This window comes from Gobio gobio (genome assembly GCF_949357685.1).
Source record: "Gobio gobio genome assembly, chromosome: 5".
Taxonomy (NCBI): domain Eukaryota; kingdom Metazoa; phylum Chordata; class Actinopteri; order Cypriniformes; family Gobionidae; genus Gobio; species Gobio gobio.
In genome coordinates, this window is record NC_137101.1 from 14292201 (window position 1) to 14306412 (window position 14212).

A 14212-nucleotide genomic window follows, 5' to 3' on the forward strand; every position below is an offset into this window, starting at 1 on the left:
TAACTTTACGGTCACATTTATTTATATGTAATATTACCGTCATAGCGTTAAACTAGTCAGTAACTACAGTAATTTAAGTCTCAGTCAGCTGATCTATGTCATTTAGGATTGCGCTGCTGAATAAGGAGTGCAGGAGTATTTTATTACAGTATTTAATCTGCATATTTCTGATCTGATTTAAAAAAGAAACCCAGTTGAGAACCACAGGCCTAGACTAGAGCGCTTTTCAGGTCCTGCCTCATTGAACTAATTACACCATTAAATAACGCTGTTATACATATGCAAATCATCTTAAGGTGATAGAACGGAAATGAGCCACTCAATCATTCGGTCTCTATTCGGTTATATATATATTGACTCAACCATGCTACGTATGAATGCATTACGTATCCGAGTCATTATAACGGAGGCCCTGGAGAAAACACATGCCCAGTCGCTGCAGTTTCAGTATTGCATACTTGTTGGCAGCTTCCACTGCCAATTAGATCAGCACTGCAGTAATTTAGGCACGAGAGCATGACAGAGTGGCTCTGCTGAGCGTTTGAAAGCGTAGCGCTCGGTAAGCGCGCTGCAGACGCCTAATGCACTCTTGACATTATCTAGGAGCCGCCGCCTCTTTACCGAGATAAAGTTAATTGGGCCGCTCCGAATGTATTTGAAGGCTTGCGCACTGGAGGTTGGTATTGACACCCACTAAAGGGAACAAAAAAAAATTAAGTGAAGTGCCACAAACCCTCTTCCGGACCTGATCTCTCAAAGGAGCAATCGGCGACAAGCGCTGACGCAAATGAGGAGGATGTGTCCGAGCACTTGCGGGGCAGAGCGAGAATGTGCGACAGAGCCTTTCATCACGTCTCAGATCGCTGGGAGGAAAGAAAGCTAATGGTTGATAGACAAAAACTTCCGACTCAAGCGTGGCATTTCATCTTTTATTTAAGATTTAGTTTTTAATTTTCCTCCAGACCTGTAGAGAGGTACAATTTCTTTCAGCTCTTCGTTTCTCTTACATTTTAGCACTGTGTAAAACCCAAAGTTAAACTGTATTGGTTTCGTCGTTGTCGAGATTTAATTTATCCATTCCTCTTGAATACTGTTGAATACCGAACGGTCGGCAAGAACCTACACAGCTGATACAGGATTAAGACCATTAAAAGAAAATGGAGAAGGTAATGGGGGGGAGGGGGTTTGGTGAATGACAAACAGTGTTAACGGTCCCGAACGAGACCCCTGTGTATTGCCAGAACCTCAGTTGCCCAGTAGAGCCGCTATCCCAGCTTTCCCTTTTATCGCTTTTGTGGGAGAGAAAAAAAAAAACGTGCAAAGTAACTGCTACAGACAAACGGTATAATCACAACAATATAAATCACCCTCATGAATTCCTCACCACGGCATAATTCGAAAAGCCCTTTAACCCTGATTCTTTTCTCCACACACCCACCAAATCGCAAGTTTTCCACTCTGGGAAGTTTCACGCTACGCATTCACACTTAAAAACGTTGTTTCACTCGGACTCTAGATCTATTTCCTAAAACTCTGTACACCTCGCACACCTTCAAGTTTCTTCAGGGAGCATAGTCGGAGAGCGTAAACACTGATTAGGCCACGTACATCGAGGCAGCTATGAGAAACACCACACGGTGGCGTCCCGTGTGCTACACGAGCCCTGCGCTTGAAAGGGGTTGGTGTTACCCAGCTCTCGATTCCTCTTAATTTCGCGACGTGCCGCCCTCTGATACAGAGGTTAACCGCGGCGTTGCGATCTGAAGCGGACGACCCCCGGACCAACCAGGCAATTTGGCGGATGGGTCAAAGGCAAAGGCCAGCATCCATCTACAGCTAAATGCCGCATTGAGAGCGGGCACCACGTTTGTGACCCCTAAAATGCATCTCCCTATTAACAAGGGCGCATAAAGGTAGAACAAAGTTAAAGGCCAAAGATCCTTGGTAAAAGTGCTTTTTGCTTCCCCATCATTATGCCTTTGATCCGTCAGAATAATGCAAGTCAAGTACCCTTTTGATCAAATAAAAATTGAAGCCCTGTTGTGATTTTGGATATATCTACTTGATTGCTTAGCGGCATGGCTTTAAGGACTCTCACAGGAAGCAGCTCTGTTGTGCAGATGGATGAACAGGTGCTGTTCTTTTTGGTTTAGCTTTGAAGGCAGACTCTTATTTCTAAATCAAGACACTTTCCGTTTGATTCTTTCCATTTGGTTCCAATGGAATTTCTGGAAAACACCTCATTTATGATGCCTTTCTTTTGAGTACTGGCATGTAGAGTTCCAAAAATGATTACGTTACGCATTACTCAGGAGTTTGTTTAGGTCTCGTATCGGTTGAAAACCTACTAGTTATGCTTTGCTGCGACAACTGGCTTATTTATGTGACTGTTTGAATTGGGAAAGCTGGAACAGAGCACTAGGGCAACAAGGAAAAAGAAAGACTGAACCGAGGTAAGAACACAAATCAAGGAAAAGGGACAAAAATGAGCGCGAGACGAAGAGAGAAAACAATACATAATCTTGTTATTTTGTTAATAGCTTTGCACTGATTCATTTGCCGTGTTTGTCGGCGGTTCTTCGGATAAGGGGAATAGGATTTCACAGTTCCTAATGGCGGTCCATGCCGGCACTCTGTAGCAGATCTGTGGAGGCCTGGGCTGAGGCTCTGAAGGCGGCCTGGAATCCTGGGGGAGGCGAGTGGAACTGGGTGGCGGGGTTGGCCGTGGCTGTGGTTGGATAAGGGGTCCAGCCGGCTCTGTGGGGGAACTGGGCTCCGAAGGGGCCGCTGTGTGGGGGCTGAGGGGGCACTGTGGAACCGGAAGGGACATCCATCTCTGTGAGCGCCTGCAAGGATTTGAGCCAATGGGGAGGATTGTCATCCTGCAGAGAGTCCAGACTGTTGCCTGAGGATGCTGGGATACCTGAAAGGGACAAAGTGAAATCAACATATTTAATGTGCCAGGATCTTTATTTTTGTATCAACATTGGCTCCATATGGTTTTGCAAAACAATACATTTGAACTTGCCGAAAATGGGATTAGTGAAAATGGATGATTTTTCTTCTATCCTTTTAATGAAGCTTTTGTCTTTATTATGATATAAGAACAAAAATATCAAAATTAATTTATCATGATCATCACAGTAATGTATTCAAGTCATTATACATTGAATAAAAAAATTTGGAAAAGCAAAATGAGCATCACTCCATTGAAACTGATACAAACTAGGCCTGTCGCGATTGGTCGATACAATCGACTGCGTCAACGCTGTTAATTAGTCGACGTCAATATTTTTAGTCGACTGGGTAAGTTGGGTAAAATATTAAATTGTATTAGTACCGGTACTTTGACACAGCACTCTAATAAGAGCAGTATTTCTTAATCTGCGTCGATGTGTGACAGCAGGAGTGAGGACGTGTGTGTGAGCTCTGCTTCCACCATTCACTAAACATTGGAAGCAGAACAGTCAATATATACGTGCAGCTCAGGAAAAAGAAAGCAACAGAAAAGTGCGGCGCGGCCGGGACACGCTCGTTGCCGGACTCTGACCTGAAGCGCGCGCAGCCACACACATGCATTTCACTCAGACAGATCGCGACGCCAGTTTCGCGGATTATTGAGTTTGATGGCAGGGCGGCCAGAGCGAAGTTTGACGCTCTCGTCGGCGGCAGTGTGAACGCACAGTTAGGCCTTTTTTGGATGCTGCTTTTGTACCAAATCATCATTACAATCACCTATTTGACATCACCTGTTTAAAATCACATCATTATTTAACACTTTTACCTCATTACTAGCCCTAAATTGCTCCTGCCCCTTTTTTTAAAATGTGTTACAGGTCTGTATGACAGGAAAGGATGCATATTTACAAATGACATGAAGTTGACCAGACAAAACATGAAATATTTTGTGGTCATATTGTCTGCAATGAAATACAAGTCAAAGTAAATTTAGAAATCACTTCTTTTTTTTTTTTTTGCGTTTTCCATACTGTCCCAACTTTTTCTGATTTGGGGTTGTATGTTGGTTTACAAATTTGTACCTTTTCACATTTTTACTATTTTAGTTTTACATTTTGTCAAGGGCTTGTTTACATTCATATTTTTTTGATAGTACACTACTGAAGGCCAACGTTGCAAGCTAAATTAAATGTTTTTGAGTAAAATTGTTGAAAATTGTGATTAGTCGATAGATGAATTGATATAAAAATAGTCGTTAGTGGCAGCCCTAATAAAAACAAAGTTATGAAAACATAAATCGTGAATATCCAGTGATATAAATCCCTATAAACAATTGCATACTATGCTAAACAGGACTGAGCAACCGTTTGCTTCATAGGAATCCATTCATCATGTAGGCGACATTGAGGACATTTTTAAATCATTCGCCATAATGGGATTAACTACATAAGGAAACGGACCGTTTTTGGGTGCTTTTGCACCACTTAAAACAAGCCAGCCTGCTGTGAGCTATTAATTCTAAACCCCCTGTGGATGATGGATGCTATAGGCAGCCGCTGAAAGCACCCAGACAACATCCGTGACATCCATACAGATTGCAGCTTCGACCTTAGGGAGCAACAGATACGACGCTGCTATCTCCCTTCAACCCGGGAGAGAAAAATGGCAAAACTTTGCTTGAAGTATTGATTACAAAATAAGCTGCACAATTCAGCTTGTGTCAATCAAACAGCAGATGAAATGTTGCTTGAACAATAAGATAAAGAAGAACACTATAAACGCACACTGCATATTTAAATCTCTTTGTATATTGATTGTTGGCGTTTGTGCAGTATTTTTATCTGTGTGATATCTGATGTAGTCCACATGGATGCTTTAGACCGCCTGAAAAGTGCAGGAGATCGAACTGATCTGAAACGAGTGCCCTCTTCTGTGGCCCTTAAAATGGCTTTACATCTCTGACATTTTTAGTGAAAAGGTTACAGTATAAATGTTTAAAAGGGCCTAAATGCATTATTCATTTTAGCTCCCAAAAGGCACAATTTGAACAAGCCCAGTTTTTCCTGAGGTCAGGTAAATTTGTTTTCACAAACGTGCTTTGTGCTTTTAATCCCGCCAGAATGGAACACGTCCACGTAATTCTCACACAACATCAGTAAAGATTGAAAAAAGGCAATATTAAAATCACATTATAGATTATAGATTATGAATGAATGTGTAACTTTTCCTTTGTGAACAGAAAATGGTGAAAAAGGGAAGGAAATATCTGCGTCCGAAATCGTGAACTATGCGAGTAGGTACTACATTTGAATTTGAATTTATTTCGCAACCATTAAACAAGTACATTGATACATCCATCATGTTGTCGTTATCATGTGACCTACCAGCGTCAGTTGCGTCTCTTCACCTTCATTCATAAATCCTCTCCCGTGGCCTCATGGGATAGTAAAGTGTCAATTGAATGCACACTTCAGAGTCTGACCGAAAGTAATAGTTTATCCAGGTACTTTTCGCCTACTATGAATTCAGACATACTACTCTGTTGGCGTACGTTTTTTTTTACATACTATATAGTCGGGAAGACGCAAATATCAAAATTTGGGGGCATTTTACAAGGCAAATATTTGTTGTGAAGGTAATGCCGTCCGTACCTGTGATGATGGCAGGGTCCATCCAGCTGGCTGTGCCGTCCCAGCTAAGGCTGTGTGAAATGCCGCCCGTGTGGTTCACGCTAGAGGAGGAAGATGATGATGAAGACGAAGACGAGGAGGAGCTGGGCAGTCCACCAAAGTTGATGTTGATGTTGGGTAAAAGTGCTCTGAGCCCGTCCTGCCACTCCTTCACATTTAGACTTTCTACCGAGGTGCTGTTTTCTGTTCGGGAGGGTGATGGTGGGGTATCCAAACGCCCATGCGCACGAATGCACCAGAAGAGAAGAGATGGGGGGACAACAGGAGAGATGAACAGGAGAAGGAGAAAGAGAAAGCAATTATCAGTTTCAACATTTTACTTTACAAGCAGCAATTGTTTTTGTGTTGTACGTGTGAATTTGGTGATTCGTTTTTGAAGCGAATTGTAAAAAACAAACACTCAAAAACAGCTGAAAGGAGCACAACAGTAAAGTAGGACTATGTTTAGACTGACAAAATTAAAAATGCGAGGCTCATGCTGTGAAAATGTGACGCAATCAAATCAAGTGATTAATTCAATTATTTGGCATATAATGACTGGTGATGTCAATTTAATTGAATTCTCTTGCGTTTCATTCAGGACATAGCATCAAAAAAAATCAGCATTCCTAAAAGCTGGACTTCGTATTAATAGCTGCTTCTCGAATAATGATTTATACTTGATTTAGCAAAAACAACAGGTGATCTTTGGCTCCCTTCTGAGTCTACTTGCCCTTTCTAATGGAGGAACAATCATTATAAAGCTCTTTACAGTCCCGTTATTATTCATTTAGTTTCTCATTTATTTTTTCTCTCTGTCACACTGAAGGAGAGACGTGCCGCTTCAATAACGCAGAGCTTCTTCTTTCGGCTGGACCCAGGCCAAAATAAACCTTTTCTTCCCTCATCAGGCCAGTATTCTCCTAAGGTTTGCTTTTGCCCACAGGGACGGAGAAACCAAGCAGCAAAGATGATGAAGGAGGGAATAGAGAGAAAGGGAGAGCGAGAAAGAGAGAGAGAAACAAACAAGGAAGAATCGCAAAGACAGGGGAATGGAGTGAACGAGATAACCCTGGCAGGGGAAAAAAAACAAGCCTTTAGCCTCTGAGCTTGACTTAAGACTCTGCAAACTTCTCTAGGCTCCTTCTAAATAGATATAAAGCACAACATATAAAGAGTTGAAAACTTGACCATTAAATGTCAACATGAGTGCTGGCTTAAATGTATATGTATATATATAAAACGTGAAACTATGCCCAGCAAATAAGAAAATAAACTGTCTGGGACAAATGTCAATTATAGGTTGGGAATCAGAATTGAGCATTCCAGAAAGTTGCGCAAGACGACATATTTAATAATTCATATTGAAAATAAGCAGAAAGTTGGGAAGTTCTTTCAATTATAATTTCAATTCTTTCAGTTCTTTCATTTTGTTAAAACTCCTGATTCAAGAATTTGTTTGCATTACCCAAATGCCCAAATCTCTGCAATGAATTACAAAATGGCAATAATGTTTTAATAGAAATGCAGGTAAATATTACAAATATGCCATTTTTTATTTTACTGATGTAGTCATAAAATTAAACTAAAATATTCAAAAATGAAATCTAAATTTATCCATTTAGTAAATGTTATATATAATAATTTTCAATAAATGTTCAATTCAAAACTACATTATATTTCTTGTATTAATTTTTTTTTTAATAAACATGGGCTTTGACTATTTGAATATTTTATTAAACAATTGGATTAAATAATTTGAGAAACAAAATTGTTTTAGGAAAATTTCAAAGAAAATGCATACATACATACATACTATAGAGCTAAAAATATTCTATAATATACATCAAATATATATATATTTATAATTATTTTAGATTATTATAGAATATGTTTAGCTCTATAGTCCAGCCCTAAACCACACTACAAGTATACTACCACTAGCTAGATGAAGTCTACTGGGACAGCCTGCTGTGAAAAGGTCTTGAGACAATAGAGGTGAACCCAGGCCAAGACCCCAGCAGCACTGATACTGTCAAACAGGTCATGCTTGTCATTTCATTATTTTACATCAAGGGAATTTAAGGAGCAGACGGAGCTCCCCCTCTGAGCACGGGCAGGGGTCAAACTATCAATGCTGGAAAGTCAGCTATGGGATTATTACTCCATTAGTCAGTTAAAACCAGACATAATGGGCCTCAACCAAGAGGTCAAGGTTTAGCTGGTTAGCATGGGCCAGTTAGCCCCTGCTAGGAGATGTAGTAACTACATCATTTGAATGCAAAAAGGACGTTTCTCCATTGGCCTTTCGAGTTTATGCATTACGGCGAACACTACAAAACACTAATATTTCATTATATTACAGTCAGTGTTTTCCCAGTGACCGATTCTTTTTCTTAGGTACCAAATTAACGGTGATCGAGCCTCAAACACAAGTGACACTCACTTGGGAAACGCTGAATTGGTTCTGTAGTCGATACCGCCAAACCTAGTCAAGTCAAGTGTGAGAACGAGCCAATATGAGAATCTAGACACTCAATATCAACACTTGAAGGGGACTGGGCTTTAATGAAACACCTCTGAAGCAGGAGATAAGATGAATGAGGTGTTGAATAAGGTGTTCTTTTAAAACCTCTCCACAGTTCTTACTTCTGATTGGAAAATACTCGTCTAGCCAAGTGTGTCAGGCATTAACACAATCACCCATGTTACCATTTGCATACTCAGATAAACAAGTGTCATCATGTTTTATTTATGTGGATGAGACAAAAGCTAAACTCAGAATCATAGCAGGAAAGTGAAGGAACCTAATTTTTCTTGAGGGGCTGTAAAGGTTGTAGAGTAGAGTAGGCGTTTTTGCTTTATTCGGCTTTCAGTGAATGTTTGCTTTGCAATTCACTTAAGTGATGAACAAAATATATCAACTAGGCTAGGGTATTGTAATAAAACATTAAAAATGCACAAATCACCACAGTTACATATAGTAGTTATTGTGGCTGGAAATCCAACTAAAAATATTTTCTATACACTACTTAAAAGTTATTCTAATACCTGTATTCCACAAGGATGCATTAATCAAAACAGACATTTAACTTTCTCAAAGAAACCTAAAAAAAAAAAATATGAGATCACGGTTTCCACAAAAATATGAATCATAATTAACTGATTCCAACATTGATAATACAGAGAAACGTTCCTATTGCAGCAAATCACCATTTTTAGAATGATTTCTGATAATTATATAAATTATATTCAAATAGAATATTTATTTTAAATTGTAATAATATTTCAGAATATTGCAGTTTTTACTGTATTTTTGATCAAATAAATGCATCCTAAATGCACTGAATTCTTGAAGCATCACAAAAACAGTTTCACATTATGAAACACATGAGTTTGAAACAAAAGACAAAACACACACACACTCATGTATTACTACCATACTGTCCTGTCCCAGACCATGCAGTGGCATCGGCTGATCATCACGTCAACTTGGATTATTAAAAAGTGTTACATATCTCATCCGTTTTAGTTATTTTTTTAAAAGCATTTTAAATTAAATATTTAAAGTAAATCATATTCTGCAATAGCATATTATAATTTCGTTAATGCTAATCAAATACACAAAAATCAATAATATTATTCAGAATTCTTTGTATGGGCACTTCTCCCCGATGAGCGCGTGTGCACATCAACCCGAGCGAGAGCAAAGAGCACGTCCATCAGCGAACTTCGTTCGGGTTACGGAAGCCATGGGCTGCGCTGTCATTTTGTTTTTAGACCACGAAATCAACAATGTCACTAAAGAAGTGTGTTTTTGGTTGTGAGGGAAAATAACTTGCTCAGCTTATAACCCAGCGTTAAGGAAACAGTGGATGCGGTTTGTTTTTCTGGAGCAGCAACGGAGTTGTGCAAGTGTGTTTGTTTGTTCCCGGTCATGAGTCAAAGCCGCAGGCGGTGAGTGAAACTGCATCAAATGTCTGTGTTTTGCTGGCAATCGGATATGCATATAATATAAACAACACGAACGTATAGGGAATCGAAAGATATCCAGGGACCATGCCATGACGTATTGTGTGTGTGTGTTCTCTTGACTCTTTAGCTCCACTTACTGCACGCCTTCACGAGTTTGGCTGGTTTCGGAAAGAATTGGTACAGCGTATCTGTCTTATATAGATATAAGTAAAGACTCTTCGGAGATATGAAGGATGCAATACTACTCTATAGGTACTCAAGATTAACATGAGATGGGCAGAAACGGTGTGTTTTATGTACCCTTTAATAATCAGCTTAATTTGTAGTTCTCATTTGCTTACTTCAGTGATGCTCAAATTACATCTAAATCTACATTTTCCATGAAATCTCACTCTCACTCAAACACACTTTTAACAAGTTATGAGTCTGCATGTGTTGGCCATCCAGCCTATTTTGGTATCTCGATTTTTCTTCGTAAATAATGCAGCGTTTCCCTCCCAGGTCCTGGGCAGCTGCATCCTCTGGAGGACACCATTTCAAACAGGGAAGATCATTTCTCTCACTGAGACTCATGGATTGAAGAAATAAACAAAACACAGCACAGCACAACGGAGTAAGAAATGAAGCCAGTATTCAGCTAGCTCTTCATTGTTTCTACGGGTAATGAAACCCTGAGGTCACTTCCAATTTCCCATCTCTTCTTTTTGCACCAACTGAAATGCAAGTTAATCTAATCTTAAAAACTAGAGTCATGCTGAGAAACAAACAGCATGTTAACAAATGCTACACTTCCACAGCAGTGTCAGCAGATTAGATCGTTTCACATAAAAAGCCTTTAAGCTAGACCGCAAGGAAACTCTATTTAAATGAACTGAATTCCTGAAAGATCAATCCAGGATGGGGTTGGGGAGTAACTAACCGACGCTACAGACTTAAATGCATTTTTCAGTTGCATGACAGTAGCTCAGCTGCTTTAGTTTTAGCTTTTACAGCAATAAGCTACTTTTGTCAAACAAACAGCCATGCAGTGCAAAGAAAACACCATTATAAATCACTTGCAGTATTTTACGTTTGTAGTTAAATGATGCTGTTCAACATGTTTTGAAATTAGAGAAATTTGTTGTTCCAGTTTTACTTTTATTAATGCTGAAAACCCAACTGAGACGCGTTATTATTTGTGTTGCTAATATAAATACTGCTTTTTAAACGACTTAAAATGCATCTTCAGTCCCAGGATTTACTTGTCCATGTTGTTATGGTATCGAACTGAATGACGCGTTTTATGATATTTGATTTTTACAGCTTTGCTCCTAGCTGACAGGTTCAGGTAAGGGCTTGAATGAAATGTCAAACTGCAGCCTCTTCCCCCTGTCTTGTTCCTCAGACAGATAATATAATACTGGTATTTGATATTTTCTTGAGAGTTACAGGCTGTTCTCACATTAGAAAATCAAAAATGAATGCGTTTTTGTTTCGGCGCATAGTTCATGTTAGGACAATCATCTTTTCAAGTCAAACCGAATTAACCTGGCTAGACTAGCTACGTTAAATAAAAGCACTTATTGAAGTCAGAAGTCCAGCCCAAAATCCACAGAAACATACCTAAAATGATAAGGGTAAGAAAGAAAGTGGCCCATCGTGTATTACATGCACACTGCAGCTCTGTCATGAAGATGTCCTCAGGGGGATGATGTCGACATGCTCTACAATTTGTATCAGCACTAAATGTGACACCGATCTCACTGCTATCCTTCAAATCATGAGGTTTCAATCCATAAGCGAGCCATTGGCAATCACCAGAATCTTATATGATGGAGCTCTGATGATGTATGTCGCTGAATGATAGGAAAATGGTACCACACTGCCCACCAGTGGCTGAGTTTGCAACGACAGATACCCATAATGCAAACAAAGCAGTTTGCATATATATTTCCCATTTGTCAATATCTTTTAGAAGTTAATTTAAGATAAAAAATATAATTTCCTTCACATTTTTAGTTATTTTTGATATTATTATAATATATAATATGTATTAGGGTTGCACCAATACCACTGAACAATGAGTCAGATACCGATAGTTAAATTTTTAGTACTTGTCCATAACTACTATTGATACCTGCATTTTCATTGACATTTTTTTTTTTAAATACTGGGCAGAGGAACCAAAAAAATATGAATACAATTTGCTGGCTTAGCAAATAGATATTCCTTCAGTTATTTTCATGTCTAATTATGTAAAATGTATTTTAGGAGCTATGGTTACTTTGTCTGTTAAAATTATTGCTCCATCATATTTTATCTTTAATTTCGAATATATAGAGCTGTGACTGATTTTCTCTTCGACTTTTGTTGTTAGATTAACATTGAGGACAAAGACAGCAGTAAGTTTATAAGGCTACTGTCACTTTAAGAGCTGCACATATCCAACATACTGTTACATATGCGTTCTCTCTCTTCATAACCGACTAGGTTTCATTTTGACAATTTTGTGTGGGCTTAATTGTGTGTAAATTTGTCTGTTCAAGTGCAAGAAGACATGAAAGAGAACTCAAATCAATAGGCTATTCGAGCGCTGAGAGGCGGCTTTCTGGGCGTGCGCTTCTGAAGTTTGCGCACAGAAAACTTCTTAAACGTTGTGATTACTGTACAGCCCTTTTCTAATAATTCAGGGAACCACTTGTTACACGCTACATAAATCACGTAATAGTTTGTTTTTACTTGCTCATACGATTTAGTTTTACTCAAAATTACACGTGCTAGGTAATCGATTGAGCCAGTAACAGAAGTGTGCGTGAGGAGATATGCTCCTCGTTTTACTTTCTTTGCTTTTGCTATATTTTAACCGAACTACAAACATTTTCCAGCGATGTCTGTAAAGAAGGGATGCGGATGACAAGCTCGCTGTGCGTTTAATCCACTCGGCGTGTTTCGCTTATCAGCTCACGTACAGCAGCTACAGTGTGAATATTAAATTTGTTTAATATAATAAAATCTGTTAATTAGATACATTTACTTCAGACATCCTTCTCTGATATTGCCACTGTGCTCTATGTTTGCTCTGATGTCCGTGTTTCTTTGTCTGGAATTAAACACTACACGTTGTGTGGTATCGTTTTTGGTATCGGAGTATTTTAATCAGTAAGTTTAAGACACATATATATACACACAAAAAATTTGTAACTGGTATGCACACAGATCCCAGCACCGGTTTCGACTAACCTGTCATATGGATACCTCCAAGCCCCGTACTGTGATGATGATGATGCTGTTGTGGCGCCAAGTTCAAGTCCAAAAAGCTGCTATGCTGGGCAGCAGATGGGCCCCCGGTGTGGTTCAAGTGTGGGAAGTTATTGCGCATGCCCATCCAACTGTGGCGAGAGGTCTGCGTCTGGCCGGGAAAGCTGAAGGAGTTGTAGACTGTGCGGTGTGGGTGCTGGGAGAAGCCCCGTGAGGGCAGGCTGGAGTTTGGGGAAAAGTGTGAGGATGTATGAGGCTGAAGTGCGCTTTTCATGGAGGGGGTGTTGTGGAGCGGGCCGAGTAAAGGCCCGTGGGGGAAGCCTGGCGCTGAATTTGTGGCAGTCATGGGCAAGGAGGCTTTATCCTGCACTGAGAGCTCTTTCTCTATGAGGTCAGCCAGTGCCTTCCGGGTGACGTCAAAGGGGTCAAAGCCGAGGTCGTCATCCTGCTGCTTGGTGGAGGAGCCGAAACCGAAGGCCGCTTGCCAGTCCGTAGAGGACGACACTGGTATGGTATCTGTCAGAATGAAGACGCATACATTAAGTCACATTTTGCTCTTTCATGTGGAATGAGTAAGTCTAAACGGGTCCAGGTACCTGACGTGAAGAGGCTCTGTGGTTCTGGAGCAGTGGGCCAATCGGAGTTGTTGTGAAGGGAATTGGAAAAGCTGGGCAGGCCACTGGGGATGGGATTGGGGTGCCGGAAGTTGCTGTTGTCTGAAAAGAGCGATTGTGACTCGGCTGCTGCGCCATCGAAAGGCGACCGTACTGTCAGCCCTGCTACACAGATAGGCACAACTAGAGAGGACTTGGTCAGGCCAGGAGGGGGCGATGGGGAGTCGTTGCCAGAAATCTGAAGAGTTTAGTAAGGAGGAAAAAGATAATATTATTTAGGTGTACAGCTTGCCATTCTGAAAGGTAAAGAACAAACATGCAATAATGAACTTACTTGTGATGTTTCTCCGTTACTTATACTGAAGCAGTCTGAAGGTTTGTTATTTGGGCTGCAGGAAAATAATAAAAACATGAGAATCAATTACATTCAAATACTACCAGCATAACACCAATGTGATCATTTAGAAAGACGGAAACCTTTCATTAAAAATAAAATGTCCAAAAGCCTTAAAATATTAGCTCACTCAAAAATGAAAATACTGCCATCATTTAAATCACCCTCATGTCATTCCAAACCCGTAAGACTTTCGTTCATCTTCAAAACACAAATGAAAATATTTTTAATAAATCTGATTTGTCCCTCAGTTGAGGGTACCACTTTAGCCGCGTTTCCACCGCAGGAACTTTCCCCCGGAACTAGGAACTTTGGGGGGGAACTCGGTGTGTTTCGACCGCAAGAACCAGGGTCTAAATGAAGAT

At 40.0% G+C, this 14212-nt stretch overlaps 1 protein-coding gene across 1 annotated transcript in view; it reads right to left on the reverse strand.

Moving 5' to 3' along the window:
- Nucleotides 1-921: 921 nt before the first annotated feature.
- Nucleotides 922-14212, reverse strand: part of cnot4b (CCR4-NOT transcription complex, subunit 4b) — a 36671-nt gene continuing 23380 nt past the window's right edge. The window contains exons 9-13 of the mRNA XM_079816589.1: nt 13788-13842; nt 13436-13691; nt 12822-13355; nt 5610-5831; nt 922-2923 (exon numbers count right to left, since the gene is read on the reverse strand). Coding sequence (XP_079672715.1) covers nt 2610-2923; nt 5610-5831; nt 12822-13355; nt 13436-13691; nt 13788-13842 — 1381 coding nt within the window. The 3' untranslated portion in view covers nt 922-2609. The remainder of the gene's footprint in view (nt 2924-5609; nt 5832-12821; nt 13356-13435; nt 13692-13787; nt 13843-14212) is intronic.